A 26,872-nucleotide genomic window follows, 5' to 3' on the forward strand; every position below is an offset into this window, starting at 1 on the left:
CATCTGTTCAGGCCCCTCAGGGCAGGAGAGGCTCACCTGGAACCTCTTCTTGGCCACAAAGTACTGCATGCGTCTGATGACCCTGATGGTGGCTCGGTGGTGTTCCCGCAACCTGGGGAGGGCAGAGTGTCACGGGGGCTGCGTCCGGCCCTCAGGAGACCCTCCCAGACCCCAGGGCACCGACGGTCACCCCATGGGATGGACCTCCTTAAAGCCCTGTTGGATGTGTGTCTGAGACAGGTGGGCAGGAAGCCAGGGCTCAGGGTCTGGGGCGCACTGGTTGCCCCTAAATCCTCCCACCCTGGGGTCGTCCAGCATCCCAGTGAGGGGTGTGGACAGTCCTGCCCAGGGCCCTCCAGCCAGAAACGCCTGTGCCTCCCTGACACCACCAGCAGCACGGTGAGCTTTTGAGCCCCCGTGAATCCCAGAGTCACCCTGTAACGGACAGTACAGTGCCCCCTCAGCCAGAGCCTCTAGCGACAGCAGGGAAAGGAAGGACAATGAGCAGCGGCGGCTGCTGTGTGTGTAGGCCAGGAAGCCTGCTGGTCAGAGCACCTGAGACTCTAGCCAGCCCATCCTGAGATGTGGTGGGGTGAGGGACGGGGGCACATTTCACCAGCAGGGATCAAAGCCAGGCGCCACCCCTCAAGTGCCCAGGGAAAGGACCCCCTACCTGGGTGCCTGGGTGCCTGGGGTGGGGGCTCAGCGGGGGATGCCGGGGCTTGGCCGTGTGAGGCCTGGGCCTTACAGCTATCTCCCCAGCCTTAGAGATGTGATTCTTTTTCTTTTCTCCTTTTTAAAAGTTTTTATTACCCTTATTTATTGGATAGAGACAGCCAGCAATGGAGAGGGGAGGGAGAGATAGAGATGAAAAGAGACAGAGACGCCTGCAGCCCTGCTTCACCACTCGGAAAGCTTCCCCCCTGCAGGTGGGGACCGGGGGCTTGAACCCGGGTCCTTGCGCATTGTAACATGTGCGTTCAGTCAGGTGCACTTCCACCCAGCCCCCTAATTCCTTTCTGGACTTCTGTGTGTCTGTGTTCTGCTTTTCTCTATCTAGGGGCTCTCCTGAGCTGTTCTCTCAGTGAAGGTGGCTTCAGAGTGAGTTCTCTTGCTTTAAACTTCACCTACAGTGTGTGTGAGTGTGTGTGTGTCTGAGTATGTGTCTGAGTATGTGTGTGTGTGTGTGTCAGTGTGTGTCAGTGTGTGTGTATGTGAGTGTGTCTGAGTGTGTGTGAGTGTCTGAGTGTGTGTGTGAGTGTGAGTGTATGTGAGTGTGTCTGAGTGTGTGTGTGTGTCAGTGTGAGTGTATGTGAGTGTGTGTGAGTGTGTGTGTGAGTGTCTGAGTATGTGTCTGAGTATGTGTCTGAGTGTGTGTGTGTCAGTGTGTGTGTATGTGAGTGTGTCTGAGTGTGTGTGTGTGAGTGTGAATGTGAGTGTATGTGAGTGTGTCTGAGTGTGTGTGTGTGTGTGAGTGTCTGAGTGTGTGTGTGTATGTCAGTGTGTGTCAGTGTGAGTGTATGTGAGTGTGTCTGAGTCTGTGTGTGAGTGTGTGTGTGTGTCAGTGTGTGTGTATGTGAGTGTGTGTGAGTGTGTGTGTGAGTGTGTGTGTGAGTGTCTGAGTCTGTGTGTGAGTGTGTGTGTCAGTGTGTGTCAGTGTGAGTGTATGTGAGTGTGTCTGAGTCTGTGTGTGAGTGTGTGTGTCAGTGTGTGTCAGTGTGTGTGTATGTGAGTGTGTGTGTGAGTGTGTGTGTGTGTGTCTGAGTGTGTGTGTGTGAGTGTGTGTGTCAGTGTGTGTATGTGAGTGTGTCTGAGTGTGTGTGTGTGTCTGAGTGTGTGTGAGTGTCTGAGTGTGTGTGTGTCAGTGTGTGTCAGTGTGTGTGTATGTGAGTGTGTGTGAGTGTGTGTGTGAGTGTCTGAGTATGTGTCTGAGTGTGTGTGTGTGTGTGTGTGAGTGTGTGTGTGTGTGTGAATGCACATATATATGTACACATACATAGTTTTTTAGAGACAGAGAAGCAGAGAGAGTGAATGTGACCGCAGCACCAAAGCTGCCTCCAGTGTTTTGAGCCTAGGCTCGAGAACACACCGGAGCAGGACACTGCCCACGTGTGCTGGAGATAACAGACGCATATTTAGACACAGCTGTAGATCAGTGATCTAACGTGGGCTCACAGGCTTCTAGGTTTCTGTGTGTGTATACACGCGTGTGCGTGCGTGCACGCCTACACCAGCCACTGCTGTCCCCTCCTCCCCTCTGAGAGTGCCCACGGTTCTCACAAAGTCTAAGGGACAGCTTGGTTACTGGTGTCTTGTTGTTGCTGCTTGTTTTTCGGCAAGTCCACATGCTTCAGCCATCAACACTCTACACTGAGGGGAGACTCTGCGTGGCATCAGCACAGGACACGTGCTGCATAGGAAGGGCCCATCACACCCAGCGTGACACATCGACGCTGTTGGTAAGCTCCCCACACCATCTCCATGGCCTTCTTATCTCCCCAGGCCGACACTCGGAGCCGTAGGACGCACACCAGCCTCGCTCCTCCAGCCCCCGGCATCTCCACCCTCAGCCTCCCGGATCTAAGGATACCAGGCCCTCTGCGGGCAGGTCTGACGGCCCTTTATGTTGGAGCCAGTGCACTTCACTTTCATTTTAAGAATCTGTCTGTCTGTTGTTATTTACAGGATCTAATTTTCAGTGACACAGAGGGACCTGAACCCTCATGGGCACAGCAGTGCGAGGGGCTCTAACCTGGGGCCTGAGAGCTACGGAAGGAGCTCAGCAGAACATAGGGCCCCTCAGCCCCTGACAACACAGCGCCCTGGTCTCCCTCTCACATTCTCTATTTCATAAAAGTAAGACAAAGAGATGTTGGGGCCGGGTGGTGGCACACCTGGTTGAGAGCTCATGTCGCAATGTGCAAGGACCGGGGTTCGAGTCCCCAGCCCCCACCCGCAGGGGGAAAGCTTCCCCAGTGGTGAAGCAGGGCTGCAGGTGTCTCTCTCCCTCTCTATCTCCTCCTCCCCTCTCCATTTCTGGCTTTCTTTATCCAATAAATAAAGATAATCATAAATAATAAAAAAAGAAAGAACCCGAAGAGGACAGGCGCGTGGGAAAGTTCCCATTGTCGTGGCGTCACTTCACGGAGTTGAGGTGTCCCTACAGAGAGGGCTGGCTCTCACTTCAGGGGGCTGGTGGGGCAGGAAGATGGGCTTCTAAGTCTGCAGCTACCTTCAGTCTCACACAGACACACAGACACACAGACACACAGACACACACACACACACACACACACACACACTGAGACTCAGATGTGAGCACCTGGTGCGGTCAGGGAGACGGACGAGGCTGACTCGGAGCTGGGACGGCCGCTCCCGTGAGCTGAGGACGAATACCGCAACCTGCGGGCCACCGTGACGGGCCACCGCAAGTTTAGCACGCAGATGGAGGATGAACATTCAGTCACAGCAGCATCTGACCAAGTCCAGAGAGGCCAGGGAGGCAATAAACAGGAAGTGAGGACACTGCCAGATGCACAGAGATGACCGGCGAGGCCCACGGAAAGGTGGAGACCCGAGGTTGGGCTGAAAAGCAGCTCAGTGTTGTGGACAGATCCACTTCAGAATGGGGCAGTTTAGAAAGGCTGAGAGTGAAAGAGCTGAAAGAGGTGTAGGGGGGTGGAGCACACTGAAGCAGACTCCGTGGGACCTGAAGCATCACCACTCACAGCGGGCCAGTCAGAGTCTGCCAGAGAGCCATTGGCTGTTTCTTCTCGTTCTCTGTGGCTGGGGTCTCGTGCACGAGTGATTTCACTGCTTGTGGGCTGACTTCTCCATTTAATTTCAGAGAGAGAGAGAGAGAGAGCGGCCACAGTGCCAGTGTTTTCACCGGGGCTGTGGTATTCTCACCTAGAAGCACGACCTGCAAGTCAGTGCCGTGGATAACGGCAGAAGGAAGCACCAAGGTTACGCTGGCTCCTTGAGCCAAAGTGGCATTGCTGGCAAGACAGACAAGCCGGACCCAAGGCCCGAGGTTTGAATGTGCCTCTGTCGTAACTAAGAGAGGTGCCGGGCGTCGGAAGACACAGACTTGAACAAGGAGGCCGGCAGCAGGACCTGGCGAGCAGTGCAGAGCCCTGCCTTCCAGAGCAGACTTTCCAACGACATAGGGGAGTGCTTGCCAGAAGACACCAGAGGCAGGGCTGTCCTAGCGAGTTCCAACAAATTTCAAAGAAATTAAATCATATTTGTATGTTCTCTGACCAGTGTGAAACGAAGCTGGAAGTCAATAGGGAAAAGATAAGCAGAAAAATCGCTGAATGTTTGAGAAATCCAACAGTCTCAGGAACTCAAGAGTCAAAGAAGATGTCTAAGAAGAATGGGAAAGTACTTTTCATTGATTAATGACCGAAACATCGCAAGTCAAAGCGTACCCTGAATAAGTGCTCGGGCTATCATAAACTCAGTGCTTAGAGGAAAATGTATGGCCCTACATACATAGAGAAGAGAGGTTGAAATCTGTCTCCAGAAGCCTTAAAAAAACAATTCAAACCCAAAGAAAGCAGAGGGAAAGATAATAATAAAAAAAATAATAAAAGATCTGAGCTCAGTGCTGTAAAACAAAACATGAACATCACACTAAGAAAAAAACACAGGACCAGACTGTGAGCCTCTCAAGGGTCTGACGAAATTGAGGAGCTTTCTGTGACTCACTGGAGGAAGGCTGCAGCAAGGATTCAAAACCAGATATCATTAGGACACCGATGCTCAGAAATAATTCTCAAAGCTTAGGTATGATAGATTTTTTCAAACACACCATGTATAGACATATATATATGATAAAAAGACCAAGGAGAAACAAAACCCAAACTGTACATTCAACAAATAAATTAACTTGGGGGTAGGGGAGATTCCTGCATCTTCTTATAAAAAACAATGTAGAAGGAGGTCAGGCAGTAGCACAGCGGGTTAAGCGCAGGTGGTGCAAAGCACAAGGACTGGCGTAAAGATCCCGGTTCGAGCCCCCGGCTCCCCACCTGCAGGGGAGTCGCTTCACAGGTGGTGAAGCAGGTCTGCAGGTGTCTGTCTTTCTCTCCCCTCTCTGTTTTCCCCTCCTGTCTCCATTTCTCTCTGTCCTATCCAACAACGACATCAATAACAATAATAACTACAACAATAAAACAACAAGGAAAACAAAAGAGAATAAATAAATCAATATTAAAAAATAGAACTTTTAAATCCAGATGACTTCATCAGCAGTTCTGTCTAATCAAGGAACAACACCACTTTTGTACAGATCTTTTAAAGACATGCCAGTGAGTGTGTGACCTCAATGTCAAAACTGAACAAGGATATTTCAAGACACCATCTCACCAACACAGACGCAAACACCCATCACAGTCCGGAGGAGCTGAACCCAGTGCTGTCTTCACAGACGGAGTACCCAGGGCAGCTTAATCCACTTAATCAAGCTTGGTTTCACATCTAAAAATCCATCAACATAATTCACCACATCAACAGAATAAGTCAGAAAAAACATATCATTAACTCAAAATGTGCAGAAAAACTTTCGATAAAACTCAAGACCCATTTCTAATGGAAAACACAAGCTTCAGGGAACCAGGGCAGGATGGGAACTCCAGGGTCTACAGGCCCAGACTCCAGGCACTCCAGGGTCTACAGGCCCAGACTCCAGACACTCCAGGGTCTATAGACACAGACTACAGACACTCCAGGGTCTACAGGCCCAGACTCCAGGCACTCCAGGGTCTACAGGCACAGACTCCAGACACTCCAGGGTCTACAGGCACAGACTCCAGACACTCCAGGTTCTACAGGCACAGACTCCAGACACTCCAGGGTCTACAGACACAGACTCCAGGCACTCCAGGGTCTACAGGCACAGACTCCAGGCACTCCAGGGTCTACAGGCCTAGACTACAGACACTCCAGGGTCTACAGGCACAGACTCCAGACACTGCAGGGTCTACAGGCCTAGACTACAGACACTCCAGGGTCTACAGGCACAGACTCCAGGCACTGCAGGGTCTACAGGCCTAGACTACAGACACTCCAGGGTCTACAGGCACAGACTCCAGGCACTCCAGGGTCTACAGACACAGACTCCAGACACTCCAGGGTCTACAGGCCCAGATTCCAGGCACTCCAGGGTCTACAGGCACAGACTATAGACACTCCAGGGTCTACAGGCCCAGATTCCAGACACTCCAGAGTCTACAGGCCCAGACTCCAGACACTCCAGGGTCTACAGGCACAGACTCCAGGCACTCCAGGGTCTACAGGCCTAGACTACAGACACTCCAGGGTCTACAGGCCCAGACTCCAGACATTCCAGGATCTACAGGCCCAGACTCCAGACACTCCGGGGTCTACAGGCCCAGACTCCAGACACTCCAGGTTCTACAGGCACAGACTCCAGACACTCCAGGGTCTACTGGCCCAGACTCCAGGCACTCCAGGGTCTATAGACACAGACTCCAGGCACTCCAGGGTCTACAGACACAGACTCCAGACACTCCAGGGTCTACAGGCACAGACTCCAGACACTCCAGGGTCTACAGACACAGATTCCAGGCACTCCGGGGTCTACAGACACAGACTCCAGGTACTCCGGGGTCTACAGGCACAGACTCCAGGCACTCCGGGGTCTACAGACACAGACTCCAGGTACTCCAGGGTCTACAGGCACAGACTCCAGACACTCCAGGGTCTATAGACACAGACTACAGACACTCCAGGGTCTACAGGCCCAGACTCCAGGCACTCCAGGGTCTACAGGCACAGACTCCTGGCACTGCAGGGTCTACAGACACAGACTCCAGGCACTGCAGGGTCTACAGACACAGACTCCAGGCACTCCACGGTCTACAGGCCTAGACTACAGACACTCCAGGGTCTACAGGCACAGACTCCAGGCACTCTGGTGTCTACAGGCACAGACTCCAGGCACTCCAGGGTCTACAGGCACAGACTCCAGGCACTCCAGGGTCTACAGGCACAGACTCCAGGCAGTGTCTGACTTAACACACTGGACACAGCGCGCTGCTCTAGAGACAGGGTTTGAGGCCGGGGTCTGGGCTGTACCACCTCTCAGCACAATGAGACAGGACAAAGGGTATGACAGGTCGCATGGCTGGAAGGGAGGAAATTAAACGGACCCTGATGGCCAGTGGTATATCCGTATGCATGAAAACAAAACCTTTGTCATCTTCAGCTGGTATGTTTTATTTTATTATTTTATTTATTTTACACAGAAACAGAGAGGCAGAAAGGCAGAGAGATCGAGAGAGACCACAGCACCAAGGCTTCGTCCTTCCTTTCAGTGTGGGCGGGCTTGAGCCAGGTGACACACACAGCAAAGCAATGCACCATCCAACGTATTTCACCAGCCTGCACAACCGTTTTTTAATGACAACAAAAATCAGCATCTCTTCTACACTCTTGCAGCAATTCGAAGGCGAAATAAAAAACCGGCTGTGATGGCAGCATCGCCCCCGCCCCTCAGCCCCAAAACATCAAAAAGAAATCTGTGGAAGAGGAACCAGGTTGGCACCCAGAAAAGCTTCAGGATAATGATGGAGACAGGAAAGGAAGTAGGCCGCCATCAGTGCAGGCAGAGGCTTAGAATCAGAAGGAGGCTCCGGAGGTATAAGAGGCTCATTGGGAGACAGGGGAGGCAGCACAGTGGTTCTGCAAAGAGACCCTCCTGCCTGAGGCTCCACAGTCCCAGCTTCAGTCCCCTGCACCACCATAAGCCAGAGCTGAACAAGGCTCTGGTGAAAAAAAAAAAATGCTGATTTGGAGACAGGGATTCAATGTGATTCCAATCAATGTCTGCGTGCTTCTGTGTTTTAATTTCCGGGAAAATTTCAAACTTATGCTAGCAGATTAATTCACCAGCAAAGGACCAAGCTGTCCTTTTCATCCGAGACTTGCCGTGTGGCCATGGCACTCAGGGACAGCGTGTGAGTGGCCGTGGGTGTCTGGTGGACACTGGAAGCTCCAGCTCTTGTCATCAGGGGCATGAGAAAATGTTTGGGAACATTAAGTGCGCCCTGTGACAGCTCGGCCAGTAAGCAAGGCCCTGAGTCCACCCAGTGGGGGACAGGGGTTTTCCTTTTATTTATTTATTTATTTATTTATTTTTATTGCCACAAAAGTTACTGCTGGGGCTCGGTGCTGGCGCTATAAATCCACTTCTCCCAGCAGTTATTTTCCCCCTTTTTAATAATATTTTTAAATTATATTTATTTATTGGATAGAAACAGCCAGAAATCAAGAGGAAAGGGGGAGACTGAGAGAGAGAGAGAGAGACAGACAGACAGACACCTGCAGCACTGCTTCACCCCTCGGGAAGCTTCCTTCCTGCAGGTGGGGAGCTGGGGCTTGAACCTGGGTCCTGCTCATGGTGACATATGCACTCAATCAGGTGCACCACTGCCCAGCCCCCATGGGCTTTCTTTTTATTATTTTTATTATTTTTAAAATTATTTTATTATTATTTTTATCACTTATATTGCTGTCTCTGACACCTCTGATGTTGAGAGCTGACAGTTGGCGTTCGCGTGAAGAGTGAACTCCGTGCGTGAGGACACAGGGACCCAGGTTCAAGTCCCCATCACTGCAGGGAAGTGCTGACAGTGGGGGGCGGGGCTTCACAATCCATGAGGAGCACTGCACTGCCTCTCCTGCTCTGTCTCCCGTACTCTAAAAAAACGGAATGGTGGAGTAATGTGGGCACAGAGTCCTAGCGGTAACCCTGGTGGCTTAAAAAAAAAAAAAAGCATACTTTATACATGAAGACAGCAGTAAGAGAAAGAGAGAGAGGTGCTTTTTTCTGGTCAAGGACTTGCATCCAGAAAGTGACCAGAACCAGAAGGAACAAAGGTAGAAATAGGCTCTGGGCCACCGTGGGCGTCCCGAGGCCCTCAGGCACCGGTCAGGCCCGCTCACACCCACCAAAGAGGTGCCGAGGGTATGGGGTGGTGTTAGCTGCTTCAACTCTGACAGCAGCCAGGCTCCCAGAAAGAAACACACAAGACCCCCAGAGTGGCCGGGCCTGGAGGGGCCTTACCACAGGGGACCATTCCGAGAGGCAGGGGAGAACGGTGACGGGTGACCACGCCAAGAGGCACTGTGTCTACCTTTTGTGCCACGTGTGAGGAGACTCCCATCTCACTGAGCTTGGAGAGGCGCCACGTGGGGGGTGGCAGTTCTCCCATGAGCACTCAGTCAGGCCTTTGCTAGGCCTTGGGCGGGGTGGGTGGGGGATGACTTCACCTGGCCACATGCCCATGGCCCCTCACTCTGCCAGGCCTCTCTGGCCCCTTTCTCCTGCAGCCCCACTCGCGCCCTCCTCTCTTAAGGTCTTGGTTACACTGGGCTCTTCCCTCCTCCACAGAAATGTCTGCGACCGTCAGAGGACATTGCTCAAGAGGGCCCGTCCCTGAATCACTGCGGATCCACACACTACACAGGAAGAAGCAAAGTGGCAGCTGGCTGGTTCTCTTCTCTCTGCAAATGGTCTTTCTCTCCCTTTGAGTCTTCTTTCAAAATCTCCAAATAAAAGTGAAATTTTTGTTCTTGTTATTATTAGACAGGACAGAGAGAAATTGACAGGGGATGGAGAGGCAGAGAGGGAGAGAGAAAAAAGAGATGCCTGCAGACCTACTTCACCTTTCGTGAAGTGGCCGCCCTGCAGGTGGGAAACGAGGGGTTCGAACCCAGATCTTCTTTTCACATGGGAAGAGGCGTGCTTGAGCCTGTGTGCCACTACCTGGGCTCCCAGATTCTTGTTTGTTAAGAAAAATAACAATGGGTTATGGGTTCAGGGAAAGGATAGACTGTGACGTCACGGGGACTGGGGTGTGTATACTACACACACACACACACACACACACACACACACACACACACTAAAAGAGGGGGGGAGGGGGAGAGGGAGCGTGTGCGTGCGTGCGTGCGTGCGTGCGTGTGCGTGTGTGTGTGTGTGTGTGTAGTACTGATAAAATCGGCTCTGGGAAGACAGGGACAAGGCACTGATGAAAGTACCATACTGGGGAGATATTACTGAAAATAAGGAAAGCCACAAAGGGAGAGGAAAAGAGATAATAAAATCATATATTTGGCAGCTATCTGCAGCACATCTGAGGGGCTCGAAAGAAGTGGGCACATTCTCAGGAGGAATAAAACTGCGTGGCTCCCCCGGAGGGAGGCTCAGTGCACTGCAGGGCGCACCTCTCCTGCCACCCCCGTGCCCGCCCTGGGGATGGGACTCCCCCCAGGTACATCTGACTTCACCTACTGCTTGGTCCCTTTGTGTGTGTTTGTGGGGGGCACCTATTGAAGGAGACTCTTCTGTGACAATCCAGGGAAATAAGTCGGTCTCTGCAGACCCCTGCTGGGATTGCACAGGGTCTCCCCTAAGGCGGTGCAAGGGCCCAGGTGGAAAGTGGGTGAAGCGGTCTGTCCTTGTGGAAAAGGACCCTCAGGGCTGCCGACATGCTGCTCCGAGCCACTGGGGTGGTGGGGGAGAGGGAGACCCCCAAGTGGTGACCCCAAGCGAGGACAGGCTCGGGAGAAGCTGTGTTCAAGCCCGCTAAAGGCGGGGGCCGTCAGTCACACGGAGGGGATCAGTGAGGGGCCCCAGGAGGACACGCCTGGTTCATGCCGCAACACGGACATGTCGGCACCCGGAGCAGGCGGGCCCGGCCACGCGGCTGTAACTGCACTTAGCACCTTGGGGTGCGGGGTGGGGAGAGAGGCCGGGCGGGTGATGGAGCAGCTTTAAAAGCAGGGTTAGGGTTAGCGTCAGGCCTGCCGCTCCCTGAGTGCTGGCAGAGGTGTGGCTTCCCACAGGGTCACCCAGGGTGCTCCTCCAAGGAGCTGGGAGAGGGGGAGGAAGGGCCCTTTCCCTGGGTGGCTCAGGGACCTCTCCTGGTCCTCTCCAAGCCCCTCCCCTGCAGTGGTCTGGCTGCCCAAGGGGCAGAGGCGGCCCTGGTGACCCTCTTCCTGGAAACCCTGTGGCAGACAGACGCAGGCCAGAGGGTGGCTGAGGCCCAAGCAGAAGGCACAGCTCAGGGCTCCAGAGCAGGCAGGCGGGGCCCCTCCTCTCACCTGCCATGCCCAGGTGTTTGCACCTCCACAGCCACAAGCCGGCCGGGCAGGACGTGTGGGGCGGGAAGTCCCGCCAGGACTTAGCACAGACCACAGGGCAGAGGGCCCCTCCCAGCCCCAGGGAAGGGACCCCAGCTCTGTGTCCCCCCCAAGTTCACGACATCCGACCGAAACCAGCTCAGCAGCGGGGCTCAGCTCTGCCCGGCTCCACGGGCCCCTCAGCTCACTGCACTGACCCGGGAGGCTGAAGGCCCTCAACCCACGCAGCCCCTCGGCCAGCTCAGTCCCGCGCCAGCCTGGAGGGCACAGGGCAGTGCTGGCTGGTCACTCTCCTGCAGGGCCTCTGGGAACAGGCTGATGGGTGCAGAGTCATGACAAGGGGTCCCGGTAAGGGACCCTGCTGGGGTCTGCTGTGGTCTGCGGGTGCAGGAGGCCAGAGCCGGGCACCCTTCCCCTTCTGGGCACCCTTGGTGTCCTCTAGAGTGGCCCTGAGACAGGTGGCAAAGCCCCCTGTGAATGCCAGGCTTCCTGTGGGTATGAGGGGCATGGGGCCCACAGGCATGGGTGTGGCCAGTGCCTGGTCCAACACAGACCACTCCTTTCACTCCCCCAGGGACTTTGCCACAAGGTGCATGGGGTGGAGACCCCTCCCCAGGCACTGAGTGACCTCAGGGCACCCTGAGCCCTTGCCCTGGGCGAAGCGTCCATGTCCTGGTGGTGGCCTGGGCCAGAGGCGGGCACTCACCAGCCTGGCCCCTGAAACAGTCCTTGTCACGGCTCTGTGGAACATTGCAAAGGACCGGAGAGAGGGTGCCCGGAGCCCGAGTCCACTGGCAGAGCAGGACAGCCTCCCCTGGGCAGTGGGACCCGGGTCACGGGGTGGGGAATGCTGACGAGGACAGGCGGGTGGACAGGGGAGGTGGATGGCGTGGTCCTCTCCCCCACGCCAGGGCACCCCCAAACAGCAGAAGTGACACCAGAAATGAATGCCGGGACACCGGGCCAGCTGGCTGCAGAGCGGGCAGGGATGGCTTGTGGAATGCAGGCTATCCTTACTCCTCTGTGCGGTACCATGCAGGGGCACAAGCACACAGATGCCTGGCAACATCCGGGTGTGACGGGAGCGCCCCTCCCCCATGGTCCCGGGCACACAGGGCGCAAAGGACAAGGACAGGGTCTCTGCCAGCGAGGACATGTCCCGGGGGCACAGACCCCACCAGCTCCCTCTCAGAGCGGTTCTGCGGGCCCCTATCCCCGTGGCCAGGAGGCCCCTCTGGCGTGTGGGGCGTGTGGGGCGTGTGGGCCCCAAGCATCCAGGCTGGGGAGCCCTGATTGTGTGTGTGTGTGGGGGGGTGCTGCTTGGCGACTGGGAAGGGGCCGGGAAGAAACACATCTTTGTCCCTCTGTGTCCCCGGAGGGGTGGGCGCAGACGGAGGCCCGGAGCCGGCGAGGTTGGGGTGTGAGCCGGCGGCTGGGGGGTGGGGGCCCATTTAAGTCCCGGGAAGATTATGAGGGTGTTTGCTGCAGGCTGTCAGCCCTCATTAACTTAATGGAACGGGCATGTTGGCTCCCATCCAGGGCTGGGAAGGGAAACAAGAGGAGGCTTTTCAGCGTGAGACCAGGGGGTCCCGTCCTGCCGCGCCTGGGGTGGGGGGGAGGTCACGTGGCACCGCGATGGCCCCCTGAATGACTTGTTGATGAGACATGAGGCAGAGCCTGGCTCATCTCCCTCCAGAAGAGACCTGAGAGCCCATCCCCCAAACCACGAGAGATGCAGCCTGCACCTTGCTGGCAAAGCATGGGGTGCACCGAGCCCCAGGCTGGCTGAGGCCGGGGTCAGAAGCTGGCAGGTTGTGCTGGGCCGGGGGGGGGGGGGGGGATGAGGACAGAGGGGACCGAGAGCCGCGGATGGAGCGCGGGCCCTGCTCTAGGCCCTTCCTGCTCCCGGGAGTGAGTGGGGGACAGGAAGCACCCCTGAAGCTGTGTGGGGCTCCCCTGGGCCCCAGCCCCTTCCTAGAGCACTTGGGGCTTTGCCATGGGGCACTGCTGGAACCCCTGCTGGCAGGGGTGGGGGCACTGGGAGTCCCGGTGCCATGGTCCCCCCAATTCCCAGTGGGTTGAACCCCCCAGCTTCCCAGGACCAGGGCCATACTTCCCAGACTCCCACCAGGGCTGCCCCATGGCCAGAGCTGGACCTGCAAGCCCTGGACTGAGCAGCAGGACCCCGGGTGGGGCCACCCCCCTCAGCCCCTCTTCTCACCGCATGCGAGAGGAACCGGCTGGCACTGCAGGCCATGGCCTAATCACCATAAGCAGACGGGAGCCCAGAGAGGCAGAGCCCAGGGTCACTGTCGGCACCAGGACTCAGGGACATGGAATCGAGTTCTGGGGGTGCTGTCTCCGGGCTGCCTGTGGCGGGTGTTGCTGGCACCCAGCTGACTCTCCCAGGCACCCCTGCCCCCTGGTTTCTTTCTGCAGGCTTCCCAAGCCTCTGCAGAGCTGGCACCCCTGAACGTTGGGGTTCACTCCCATCCTGGGAGTGCTGGGGGGTCCCCAGGCAGGAGTAGGGGACACCTGGCCAGGCACTGAGTCTCCCCACACAGCCCCATCACTCCAAGGCGTCCCTACTCCCTGCCCTCTACCCCCAAGAAGAGCAGTGGGGACTCTCTGGGCAGGGTGCCCCATGGAGGGTCCCCAGCTGCCTCCCTGACTCCCTGGAGAGCTCCTGCAAGACAGGGTGGAGTGAAGGCCTTCAGGAGGGGGCGTGGGGACCCGGGCATGCCCTGGGCAACTCACATGTGACAGGTGGCCCTAAAGGCTGGGGTGGGGGCAGTCACAGGGAATATGGCCGTGAGACCACGCCAGGCAAGAGTGGGGTGTGGGGCTCCACAGAGCCACCCCAAGCCTTCCCCTGCAGCTTTAGACCTGGGGCTGCTTCCCAGGTCCTATGGAGGAGAGTGACCAGCCCCCCACCCTCACCCCTGCCCCACACATGCAGACACACCCTGGGCTGTTGTTTTCCCAGATCCGCGGACAGGTGGACCCCTGGGTCCTATTGCTGTGAGCCGTGGGGTGGAGGGCTTGCACCCAGGGCCACTCACTGCTCCCACCACCTTTGGGGGGACATGCTTCCTACTTCTGTCTTACTGGGCGTGTTGGGACTGGGTAAGGTTTTCCCTGGGGGATCCTGGGTCACCCTGGAGCAGGGTTGGCTCAGGGCTGGGTATACGTCAGTATGGGCACAAGCAGCTGACACTGCAGATGGGACAGTGTGCCTGGCAGTGAGGGCCACGTCTTCCCAGAGAAGCTTCTGGAAGCCAGGCTCCTGCTTGAGGCAGACGGAGGCATGTAGAAACACAGCCCTCACCACGGCGCTCGGCCACTTGTCTCCCCCTCCCTCTCCCCCCCAGCCCCAAGTCTGTGGTCCCAGCACCTTGGGGGGTAGCTGCACTCGCAGTGGGGGACACTCTACACGCCTGATTCCCGGGCAGCAGGGATGGGGTGCTGGCCACCGGCGGGGGTGGGGGGACCACTGCGGGTAACGCAGGGGGACAGAGCCAGGGCTCTCTGGGGCCATCGCCGGCTCTGCGCCCAGCCCTCCCCCAGAGGAAAGGAGAGGTTAATAAACCAATTACTTTGGGCAACGAAGCAAAATAAGTCCCATTAAAGTAATTAACGTCCTTTGCACAGCCCCCATTGGAGAAGACTAATAAATTGGGGCTTTGTCACCGTCCGGTAAGTTCTCTCTAAGGCGTTTCTTCATCCCCATCCAACAGACCAGTTTAAGGCTCAATGCCAGACTAATTAGATTTGCATTTCCACCATGGGCCAGGCAAGGCTCGGATATGTCCAATGAAAGAGGCCCTGGGACCCCACAGGGGCCCCGGGGACAGCACCCGCCCGCCTTTGAGAAGGGGCCATGTGTGGATTCCCACGTCTGGCCCCACACTGTCTGCCTGCCCGGCCTCCCCGCCCAGCAACCAGGCGGGGGCCGGTCGCATTCTCTGGAGGGTCCCTTCCTGGGCCTGCCCATCCTCGGCTCACAGGGGTCAGCCGGATGCTGGGGGCCCCACAGGCACCCCCACCCCCCTGGTCATCAAGGATATCACGACAGGACAAGTAGGGCACCTCATCCCTGTGCTCCCCCAAACCCAGTCTAAGAGAAGAGCAGGCAAGTGCAGTGAGGGGTTGCCCTGGGGGTGGGCCAGAGCTGTAGACAGGCAGGAATGCAGGAGGGGGCTGGGTGCCAAGTGAACTCACCTTCCCTGCATTAGCCCGGATTGCACGCGAGCTTTGTGAATCAGAGCTACTCTTCTGTTCTCCTCAACCTCCTAGAAACTTAAAGACCATTCTTGGCTCATGGGTCATACAAAAGTAGGCGGTGGGTCCCAGTTTACGACCCCCCTCCCCCGGGCAAAGTTTAATAAAGGCCGGAGACTCTGAAGAAAGGCTCTGTTCTAAGGGCCGACACAGACAAGCTCTGGTGGGTGTACACAAAGTGACCCAAGACACCAGCATTGCTGTTGATGAGAGGGAGGGAGGTGCCAGGAATGGCACAGATAGAAAGAAGAGCACTGGAGGCACCCAGGAGCTAATAAACGTGACAGAGCAGACAAAACAGAAGCGCCCTGCAACCAGAGGAGATGTCAAGCCCGGTCCTGGAGAAATGGAGCAACCGAGAGACTGTCCAGGAACGTGACACCCTCAGGTCAGCTGACTCTTTAGGGGACCTCTCTCTACTGACTCTTCATAAAACACCCAGGGTCGGTACTCTTTTTTTGTTTTTTTTAAAATGCATTTGCATTTTGGCTGATTCGGTGTTTTTTTTATTCCCTTTTGTTGCCCTTGTTGTTTTATTGTTGTAGTTATTATTGTTGTTGTTATTGATCTTGTTCTTGTTGGAGAGGACAGAGAGAAATGGAGAGAGGAGGGGAAGACAGAGAGGGGGAGAGAAAGACAGACACCTGCAGACCTGCTTCACCGCCTGTGAAGTGACTCCCCTGCAGATGGGGAGCCGGGGGCTCGAACTGGGATCCTTATGCTGGTCCTTGCATTTTGTGGATAGGTACTCTTGACTTATCTGAGCTGTTCTAGATAGTAGGAACTGTGTCACATGTTCAGTCCATTCTAATGGAGAGGTGATTCCACTCATAACCCAAGCAAGGAGCAAAGACATCTCCCCGACTTGAGTCATGAGCAAAGATACCAAAAATCCTCAACCAGCGTTAGTTAACCAAGCCCAATACTGCACAAGGAAGAGACACAAATCAGAGTTGATGCCAGGAATAATGCAAAGATGGTTCAACCCTGACATCTATTGAGACTGTTCTCCATCCTACGAGTCAGTGCAGAAAGGACTTGGCGGGGACCCACACCTTCCTGTTTTTTACTCTAATTAATTAGTTAATTCCACCACTCCTGTCACCAAAGGTCTGTGTCCCCACTCCCACCCCACCCCATAGATAGCCCAGCACCTTCCTACCAGAACAACTTCCATCTCGGACGAAGAACAGAAATGAGCCACCTAAACTTGGCAAAGTTTATAGGTCAAAAGCCCAGGGAAAATAACCTAGTCACTGAAGAGATTGTAGCGGACTCCCCCAGGGTCTGGGGTTAAAATATTCACTGGACTCCCCCAGGGTCTGGGGTTAAAATATTCACTGGACTCCCCCAGGGTCTGGGGTTAAAATATTCACTGGACTTCCCCCAGGGTCTGGGGTTAAAATACTCACCGAGATCTGGATTGCCGCAGAAGGAAAAAACAAACAAACAAGAACAACAAACAGGCGTGAAGATTTGGAGATAAGAGATGAAGCAGCAGGCCACTGTTTTGGGTTGACTAAGCCACCCGCTTATGAAATCAGCAAGGTCAACGGGCCAACGGAACCGCTCGGAGACCAGCATGGCGGCCAGAGGGGCTCAGCTGCTGAGTCAAGGGTCTTCTCTCAGAAGATGACTGCCAAGGAGCGACTGAAGCAGCCCACCCTGCCCTGCAAGAACACTGCCCTGTCTCTCCAGGAGCCACGGGGTGGAGGAGACGCCGGCTGCTGGGGTGGTGGTGCATGCTAGACTCCAACATTGCCCAAATCCGCACTGTAAGCCCCGTGGGACCCAGGTAAGCCTGTGTGAGACTCAGGAGTCTGTGAATGGGCTCGTAGGTCGACGGCTAAGGCTCCAAGCAGGCAAGTCAACATCAAGAGTCCACTGGGCTCCGCGGGCCCGGGCCCGGTCAGCAGGCGGTACTCCAGAGCCCACCACACAGAGAGAGCTGTGATGGCATCCTGATGACACGACCCTACTCTGCTTGGGGCACAGCTGACCCCAGAGGTGACATTGCCGCCCCCGGGGACAGACTGGGAGACGGTGTGGGGGTGGAGGAGAGCAGAATCACGGCCCAGGATGAGGGCAGCCTGGTCCTCACCGGCACACGGAGGTGTCCTGGGCTCGACTGAAGGTCTGAGCAGCGAGGGGCGGGCAGAGGCAGGTCCAGGAGCAGCCCTCCCCGGCATCTGGCCCTGGCTCCGTGTCTGCCCTCTGTAACAATACTTGACAAAGGTCCCACCCTGCTGGGAGGACTGGCCCCTGGAACGTTCCCTGGGGCAGTTCCTGGGCTGAACCACTGGGCACAACATGGAGGGTGGGTGACTGGCCTTGCTTTGTGCTGTGCCCTGGGCCACCACAAACGCCAGGAGGGGACAACTTCTAAACCGACAGGTGTGACTTCTAAACGCTCCTGGCCCCAGAGGAGCCCAGAGTGTAGTAGCTACCGGCCGAACCCGCATTGTGGCCTGAGTCACCAGCAGACCTGAGGGGAGGGGGTCTGGCAGGATGGGACCCTTCCTCTCGGGTAGAAAGAGCAGGGACAGGCACTTCTGCCACAAACCAGAGACCCAACTCTCTGCAACGCTCTTCACAGCTCAGCAGCTGTCCAACTCCACTGTGCCAAGAGCTGCCAATTAAACTATCAAGGAAAGAGACCCCCCTCACACACAGTCACCCCATAACCACGTGGCCACCAGGTCTGGGGTTCAGGCCCTCGTCGAGGAGAACAGGGGACGGGACAGCTGGAGCCGGGTCATACGAACCACAACCCAGAGCCGCTTTAGTGAGGTGGTTAAAATGCTGTGCTGCATAGTTCACCTACTCTGCCTTCCACAGTTAACTTGCCGCAAAGTGTTACCAGTTTTATTAAACAACTATTGCAAAGGAACACAACCATCTGAGAGCCGAGTCTGTCAGATCAGAGAACGTGAGGTACCGTGGGTGGCATGGAGCTGTGATGGGCGTGTGCTCACCCCTTCCCAGAGGGCTCTGGAAGGGGTCCTCTGGGGAGACACAGTGGGCAATGGTTTATAGGGCTCCAACTCCACCCCCTGAGGAAAACACAGCCCGGGGACCCAGCTCTGCAGGCTCCCAGCGCACCGAGGGCCGGCGGGCTGCCCCCTGGGGACACAGCCCTGTGACCCTCACCTCTCACTCACGGTCTCCTTTTGGGAGCCTGGATGGGGTGGTTGATGGGGTCTGAGCAGAATGACCGACCACAAGTGGGACCCTGGTGTCTGGGGTCTTGGCGCTGGGTACAGCCCTTGGCTATTTGCACCCCCTGGGATCAGCCTTCTGGAAGGGTGAGGGGGCTCACCAGATCCTGGTGGTGGTGGTGGGGGGGTGTGGAGGCACAGAGATTGGGGCGACCGTCCCCCAGTGGAGAGGCCTGTCTGTCCTGAGGGAGCTGGTGTCCAGGTTGCTGGCTCACACTATTGTCAACAGGGAAGGATGGGGGATGTCCTAGCCCAGGCCACCTGTGCCTTCCCCATGTGGGACAGGGCCCACCTCCCCCCTGATGCAAGCTCCAGGCAGACTTTGGGCCAACAGTCCCGGGTCTGGGAAGAGCTGCCCCCCACCCCAGTGGCTCAGCCTCCCGCCGGGGGCCCTGACTACACGTGTGGCTGGCTGGTGCTGGTTGGCTTTGCTTGGTGGGTCTGTGAGCCCTGGAGGAGGAGGCCCAGCAGGCCTGGCTCTTGTTTGCCCAGCTTCCCGGGGCTGGCAGGACAGGGCCAGGACAAACACAGAGCACCTCCAGGCTCAGAGATGCCAAGTCAGTACCCCCACCCCCAGGGTCTCTGCCAGTTGACTCAGCTGCAGGGAGCAGATGCCCCAGAAAGGCCACGGGGTCCCCTGCACCCTTCACAGAGCTTGCCCGCCAGGGTGCCCAGGCCCGGGCCCACAGCTAGCTGTCCCTTCCAAGAGGCCAGCTCTGCTGCATCTACTCAGGGATGGGATGACAATGGTAGGTGAGGACTGTGGAGGGTTCTGGGCCTTCCCGTCAGTCACAGGGCCTAAGAGGGAGGAGGACACAGAGTCTTAGGGAGATCGGGCCTGGGACTGGTGGGGGCCAACTAGGAGGACGCTGGCCTGGCTAGGGGCTGAGTCCCAGCTCAGAGTGATAGCTTGTGTCCCCACTGAGGGCCTGTGGGGCCCGAAGGAGCCTTCCTTTCCCACAGGGCAGCTGAGCCCTTGGGGGCCAAGAAGCAGAGATGCGGAGGAGGCAGGAAAACTCCTGCTTAGGGGCAGGAAAACCAAAGGTGTTCTGACAGGAATTCCTGGGGTCCCACAGGCATGGGGGCAGAGACATGGGGTGCAAGAGGCCCCCGGTAGGGCTGTCTCTGCAGGAGGTACGGGACCCCGGGTCAGCAGGCCCCAGCTGGGGAGAACCCAGGAGGAACCCCTACCCGGGCCGTGGCAGGCCCACACTGCAGGGTCAGACCAGGGCCTGCCCTGACCTCCAGGACTCGTGCGGTTGTGCGTCCGGCCACTGGTCACGAGGGGCTGACCCGGACACCTGGCGTGAGGGGACAGCCTGAGGCACTGTGCCGTCACCGGGGTTCATGAGCCCACCCATGCTTTGCCCTCAGTAGGACCCTCTGGGCTCCCCCAACACCAGCCTCGGTGAGGGCTCCCCGGGCCTGGCCAGCCCCCTCAGAGAGAAGCTGTCCCAGTGCTGCCCAGGCTGTCAAGTCAAGCAGAGGCACTGCCCAGGGTGCAGGCCTGGACGCTCAGTGGCTGCAGGGTCTCTCCCTGCTTTCTGTCACCCACACATTGGGCCCACAGGGGTCCACGGCCAGACTCCTCCTTCAGGGAGGCCAGTGGCCCTCCCAGCCCTGTCTTCCTTTCTCTGAACCCTGGGCACAGTCTCCTGGGCCACCGTCAGCCAGCCGGGGTGCAGCCAGGGCCTGACCCACACAGGCTGGTGGTCTTGCTCTCTGGGACAAGGTCTGTGGCCTTCCAGAAAACGGGGTGGCTCAACCAGTGTCTACCAGTGTCCTTTTGGGTTACAGTTCAGAGCTGGCTGCAGGAGGCCTCCCATTTCTTTCCCAGGGTGTGTGTGTGTGTGTGTGGGGGGGGGGTTGACAAAACTTTGAAACAGGAAGTCTGTCACGGGGAGGCCAGGCCCACTAGGGCTCCTGGGTTTACAATTTCTGTCACCTTGGAGCCTTGGCAGGTGCTTGTGTGGGGTGGGCCCCAGAATCTTGATCGCTGGGCACCGGGTCAGCAGTCCAGCCTGGAGAGGGCCCAGGCTGCCCTCCACCTGCCCCCCCCAGCAGGACAGGCCCCCTTCCCCTGCCCTGAGGCCAGGCAATGCCTCCTCACAGGGAGAGATCAGAGCCCGAGGCTGGGATGTCCTCTGCCCCAGGGTGCTGTGCTCATCACTGTGCCCCTGGCCTGGGGTCTGATCGCTGCCCACTGGGTGCCCACTCTGGATTCCGGCAAACGCTGGCATAGCCAGGTGAAACGTGGCTGTGTCTGACATAGTGGGGAAACCCAGTCAGAGTCCTCCCAGCGGCCTGGGCACCCCATCAAGATGGGGCAGACCTGGGGGGGTGTCTTTGGCCTCCAGGGACCCTTGACTTTCAAGTGCCCTGCCCCTTTGGGCCATGAACCCAGGAGAGTGGGCACGCCGGGTACAAGTGCCACCTACTCAGGGTGGCCTCCCTGGTTGCTCAGCTAAGAAGCCTGCCAGCACTGGTCCTTCAGCACCCCCAGACCCCCCAGCTGGGGGGCTAATTATCCATCTCGTCTGCTGGCCTGGTCCCTGGGTTGTGGGTGGGGGGGTGAGGGCTCTACATTTGCTCTGGGCCCCTCACACCCCACCCCCTCGCCAGGGTGCCAGCCAGCCAAGTAGCACGTGTTCTTTGCCCGGGCTCAGCTGCCCCTGTGACCTCCCGCCCATTCTCTGGGCCCCGCCCATGTGCCTCATGGTCTGTGGGGCCGGGTGGGTGTGGGGCATCTGCAGGGCCCCCAGAACGCCCCCCTCCACGCATGGGCCCTCGGGGCTCACAGGGGGATCATAAACATAACAAGGAGATTTTTATTTTCAAGTAGCACTTCTGAAATCTATAAAATTAAGCTGATATACTGATTTTTAAAACACAGGCATTTTATTGCTGTGTGACTCAGAGCTGGCCAGCTCACGGCCCAGAGGGCCTTAACTCTTTCCCGCCCAGAAGAAGCCTGTGGCCCCCCAACCGGGAGGGACTGTGCTCCCCGGCCTCCACCCCACTCTTCTTCCCTGGTTGTGAGCACAATCCACCCCTGCTTCCTGGCACCCCCACCCCTCCTGGGCCCCCAGCTGGGTCCACAGTCCCTAGCCAGGCAACTCCCAGCCGGGAAGGGCTTCCCGTTGGGATGTGGGGCCCCTGGCTGTTCTGCTGGGGTGCTGGGGGCTAGAGGTGTGGAGACCTGACGAGAGACACTGGGACCATGTGTTCTCACCAGCCTTGGCTCAGGCTGTGGGGTCCCTGGGCGTGGACATCTCTCCCCGGCCAGCTCTTCTGGCTCCTGCAGGTGGCGGGTAACAGTGAAGGGACAGCAGCCCCCCCCCCCCAAGCTCAGGGCATCTGTGAGGTGCACAGGAGCCCCCGGCTCAGCCAGGCAGGGACCCTGCAGGGGCCGGGTGGGGTGTGCGGGTCTCAGCCATGGGGAATTTGCCAGGCTCTAGATCAGGGACCTCCGTCCACCCCACACAACAGGGCACCCCGACCCCAGGGACCGGCCTGCTCTGTCCTCCAAGTCCCATCGCCCTGGGCAGCTGACCAGCGTTCTCCTGAACCTCCAGCCTCAGCCCCCAAAGCAGACTGTCCCAGGCCTGGTCCCCCCAGTGGTGAGAGGGGCACGGGCTTCAGACGGCGCCTCCCGTACCCACAGTGCAGCGGGGCCACCCCCCTTCACACCCTTCCTGCCGACGTGCCCCACCCAGCCCGTGGATGTGGCCACACTGGGTGGCAAGTCTATATAGAGGGGACCGAGGGCAGTGGAGCTCTGGGGGTCCCTGAGGGTCGGGCAAGGCCTGTGGTCCTCCCTCTTGCCTGGGCTGGCAGCTTGGGGGTGGGGTGGGGTAGCAGAGTGAGGGGAGGGGGCCCAGCCCCTGCCGCCTGACTGGGCTCTGGCGGGGGGGGGGAGTTCTGGAGGTAGGGAGCAAGTTCTGGGGTGCTTCCCACCTTACTAGGGGGCAGCTTGGCCTGGGAGGGCTCTGCTCTGGCATGCTGTCCCACTGCCCCTGGACCCGCGGCTCCGTGGCAGCTGAGTGCCGGGGCCAATTTACCCTGGGCCTGTGGGGCTGGGGCTGGGGCTGGGGCTGGCAGGGAGGCCGAGGGGCAGGGGTCCCCTCCCTGGGCCCCGGTGGGTGGGACAAGGCCCCCAGCCCCGGCTGCGTGGCGAGGCGCTCTGTGGCGGCCACAATAAATATGTTTGTTCAGGGAAGCCGGGCCGGGAGCTGTGCGCTGGCCGGCCAGGAAGAAAAGGTCGTTTATACCTCGCACACTGGACGATTGTTTTTGCTCACACTGCTGCCTGCGGCCGGAAAGGTCTGACGCCCCTCGGCCGTCGGAAGCCGCGGTGCCCCGGCCTGTGTGCCCAGCTGGAGGCTCTGTGGCCACCTCACCTCTGGGCCCTGGCACCCGGCGAGAAGGTGCCCACAACCGGCCGGCAAGAAGGGAAGGCACAGCGAGGGGGCGGTGGGGGACAGGGGCCACGAGGGTCTCCAAGGGCAGTGGGCAGGGCGGAGCTTCTAGCAGCTTCTGTGGAGAGGGTGCCCTGGACCACTGGGTATCAGGCACTGGGTTCGAGTCCCAGCCCTGCCCTCACTCAGGGGCTTGTCCTTGCACCCTGTGACCTCCGGCCTCCTGCCAGGGCCTTGGGGGCTGACCCTCAGCACGGCCCCAGAAGACGGGCTCCCAGAAGCAGTCACACCTTATCGACGGCATTAATCACAGAGCAGCAAGGAAGCTGAGCCAGCAAGCAACCTCTGCGCCCTGGGTCTTGCCTATAGCCCCCAAGGCCCTGGGACCCCCTGAGGTCTGGCCTCTCTGCCCTAGTCCCTGGCTCAGCGTCCAGCTAGATGGACGTCCCCATGGCCACAATGCCCACCTGCTCCCTGGCACACTCCAGACCCCAGAGGAAGAGGGGCCTAAGAAGCTCGGGACCCTGGGCGGAAGGGGCTGGGAGCCAGGGCCAGCAGACAGAGCCCCAGAGGCAGGGGCTACCAGGATGAACACCCAAGTTCAGGCCTTCTGGCTGTTCAGACACCATGTGCAGGACTGGGTCAGGAGAGGCCCAGTGACAGCCACCTACCCACTGTCCCCGACTGGCCAACACCAGAGCAGGGGTGTCCGTGGGTGTCCCGCCACCAGGCCTCTCTAGGCCTAGCTGGGCTCTGAAGCCGTGACCCTCTCACACCCGCACCCCACGCATGGCACCCCCACCCTGGGCTGTCCCCTGCATAAGCAACTCACCCCTCCCAGTACACCATGGTGGAAGGGTACATAGCCTCTCTGATACTCGCTGCCACCCGGGTCCCCCCCCCCCAGCTCCCTGGGGAGCGGTTCTGGGTCATTTTGCACCGAGCTGTCCCCAGGGTGAGAGACCTTTCTGCTTGTGCTCTGCTTGGGGTCCTGGGTGACCCCATCTCTCCGGTATAGCCACTGAGGCCCTCACTCCTTTGCTTGGCCCAACTCTACTCTGAATCCTGACCCTGGTCCTAGCCCCAGCCCCCTGAACAGCGCCTGTGCTGGGTGCCTGGTTCTGTGTCCCCCAGGAGAGGGCTCCAGGCTCCTGGCCCGAGGAAGGCAGCGGGTGGCAGGCCGGACTCCTGCTCAATGGGCTATTGTTCCGGGCAGCTCGGTCCTGAGCCCCCAGTGTCCCCAGCAGCTCCCAGAAGCAGTCACACCTTATCGACGGCATTAATCACTGGGTCGGGCAAACACTTGTGGGGAGTTCAAACCCCTGACTTCACAGCCGTCTCTGTGTAATGACCGATCAGGTTTCTGGCGGCTCACTGGCGTGTGCGGAGGCTGGGTTTGGGGGAGGGGGGATGGCTGGGACAGACACGGGGCAGGTGGACGTGGGTTCCGACCCCTGGCAGCCTGGCCTGAGCGATCTTCCCAGAAGGACCCCAAGGCCCACCCTCGGGGACCCCATGAGTCAGCTTCTACTCAGCCCCTGGGGCCCTGTCCGTGACCTCCTTCCCCAAGGCCCAGTCTCACCAGGGGACAGGCTGGATGCTTCTGGAATCTCCAGGATTCTAGGAAGCCAGGCCCCTGTTTGCCTGAGGCTATAGGGGAGGGAGGGAGCTGCCTCACAAAGTGACAGGAATGTTCCAGAGCCTTCAAGGACCGGGGCTCAAGCCAGTTTATGGGCGTCCCTTTGCAATGGTCTCTCTCTTTCTGCCTTCCTTTTTTTCCTCTCAATTTCTCTGTCTTTAGTCAATCACATAAAAACAAACATTTTTTTAAAGAAAGTTTTCACAGCTAGGGAGAGGTCCCAGGTCTGTGAGGGCAAGGAAGCCCATGCCCCAGCACCCCCAGGGTCCCCCAAGCACCCTTTCAGCACTGGCGAGTGCTCGGCTTCTGAAGCCTCCACTGCTCTGAGCCATCCGTCCTGGCCTGGCCCAGCCCGCAGCTGAGCCTCTGCCTGTCTCAAAGGTGGGGCACCTGGATTAAAGGCTCTCTGCACCCCTCCCCCAGTCAACATAAGTCCCAGCTACAGAGGACGGCCCAGGATCCCTCTTGGAGGTGTTTGAATCACCCACCTGTCAGGACCCCCTGGGAAAGAGAAGCAGGAGCCTGACCCCCGAGATACTCCAAAGTTTTTGTCCTCCGCCCCCCCCCCCACACACCCAGCCCCCCATCCCTGGGGGGTGAGCCGGTTCCCTCTCTCTAAGGAGCAAGGCTGAATGTGGGAGGTGTTGGGGTCCTCCTCTGAATTCCAGGAGGGTGGATAAGGCCAAGATGGGGTGCCACCAGGCAGGTGCCGAGGTCTGAACGCTAATTCACTAGGACTGAAGTCAGCAGGGCACAGGGCCTCTCTGGAACCCATCCCTCACTGCCAGGCCAGGCCCTGCCTGTGTCTCTGGCCTCACCGTCCCACCTCCATCCCACCCAGAGGCCCGAGGGTAGGTGGGCTGTGTAGCTCTGTGCTGTGTCAGGGGCTCCTGAAAATGGTTTGCTGTCCTTGTCCCAGGGTCCCCAAGTCTGTCTGGAGACCTGGGGCTCAGCCTGCAGAACCCCCACCCTCCCCCAGTGGGCCACGTCAGCACTCTCTCCTGGGGCCAGCACAGCCCGGCCCGGCCCGCTGTCTACAGATGGAAGCCATCTTCCGAGCGAGCAGGTGGTCTCTCCAACCCCCACCCTCAGCTCCTAGCCCCGAGCAGGGGTGCCCGCCCTGCACTCGCGTGGAGGTGTCTGCACTGAGCGCCCGGCTCCTTCCCGCTGCATGAACCAAGCACTCTGGAATTCACGAAGAAATCAGGGGTCTCTCCTGGCTGTTTTTCTTGGCAAGGTCTTATCGTGTGAGCGGGGAAGCCTGGGGGTTAGGGTTTCAGCCAGTTCAGCAGAATCTGAGACGCAGGGAGCCAGGCTCCCGCCTCTCCTGGGCATGGCGCCCCTGACCCACAGGCCTCAGGGAGCCCCAGGGCTGCAGAGGGGGACCTGGGAAAGTGGCGGGGTGGGGGGGGGGAGTGTTTGCAGAAGACCCTTGCCTTGGCCCCTCACTAGAGGAGTGCACTCTGGTCATGGAGTCCAGAGCCCTGTCTGGTCAGGAGGCTCAAGGATAACAAGCTGGGATGAGGCTGGGGGCAGGACCTCTGAACTAGGGCTGTCGAGGGGTGAGAGTGGCCATGACAGACCACAGGCTGGGGGACGTCCTATAAGCAGTGTTCTGATGTCAGGGCAGCTGGAGTGCCTGTCACGGGGTGTGCCCTAAGCTGCACGTCTGATGTCTCTGTCTGTCCATTCAGGGAAGGACAGACTTTGGGAGCTGGGCCGTTGCCCGTGCTCTGCCCACTAGGTCACCAGCCACAGCCACCCAGTCCCTAGAGCTGACAGGGACAGGGACGCTGCCACATACCTGGGGCTGGGCTTGACCGGGTGATGGTTCAGGAGACAGCCCCCTCTGAGCACTCCCTGTACTCCTGGAAGCACTTCTGGCCACCCGTCTGCATGGGACATTCCCGTGGACTCCCACCCACAGTGGCCAACTTGGAGGGTCACCTTGGAGGCCCTGCTCTGTGTGGGGGAGCCTCCCCCCATCTGCTCCTGCTTTGGCAGCCCCCGACTCCCCCAAGGAGCCCCCATACCCTCACCCGTGGGCCCCGGGAGATGCCAGTAATTTGCAGTGGCAAAGGGACCCACAAGGGACAGGAAAGGGAGGTGCCTGCGGAGGGGCATCTGGTGACGAGACTTGT

The 26,872-nt window shown here is 58.4% G+C and overlaps 1 protein-coding gene across 5 annotated transcripts in view; it reads right to left on the bottom strand.

Annotated features, from left to right (window-relative positions):
- Positions 1 to 26,872, bottom strand: part of KCNQ1 (potassium voltage-gated channel subfamily Q member 1) — a 220,545-nt gene that overhangs the window by 51,941 nt on the left and 141,732 nt on the right. For all 5 annotated transcript variants that reach the window (XM_060177273.1, XM_060177270.1, XM_060177269.1 and 2 more), the window contains one exon: positions 37 to 112. In XM_060177273.1, coding sequence (XP_060033256.1) covers positions 37 to 112 — 76 coding nt within the window. The remainder of the gene's footprint in view (positions 1 to 36; positions 113 to 26,872) is intronic.

The sequence above is a fragment of the Erinaceus europaeus genome, chromosome 17, assembly GCF_950295315.1.
Source record: "Erinaceus europaeus chromosome 17, mEriEur2.1, whole genome shotgun sequence".
In the NCBI taxonomy this organism is placed as follows: Eukaryota; Metazoa; Chordata; class Mammalia; order Eulipotyphla; family Erinaceidae; genus Erinaceus; species Erinaceus europaeus.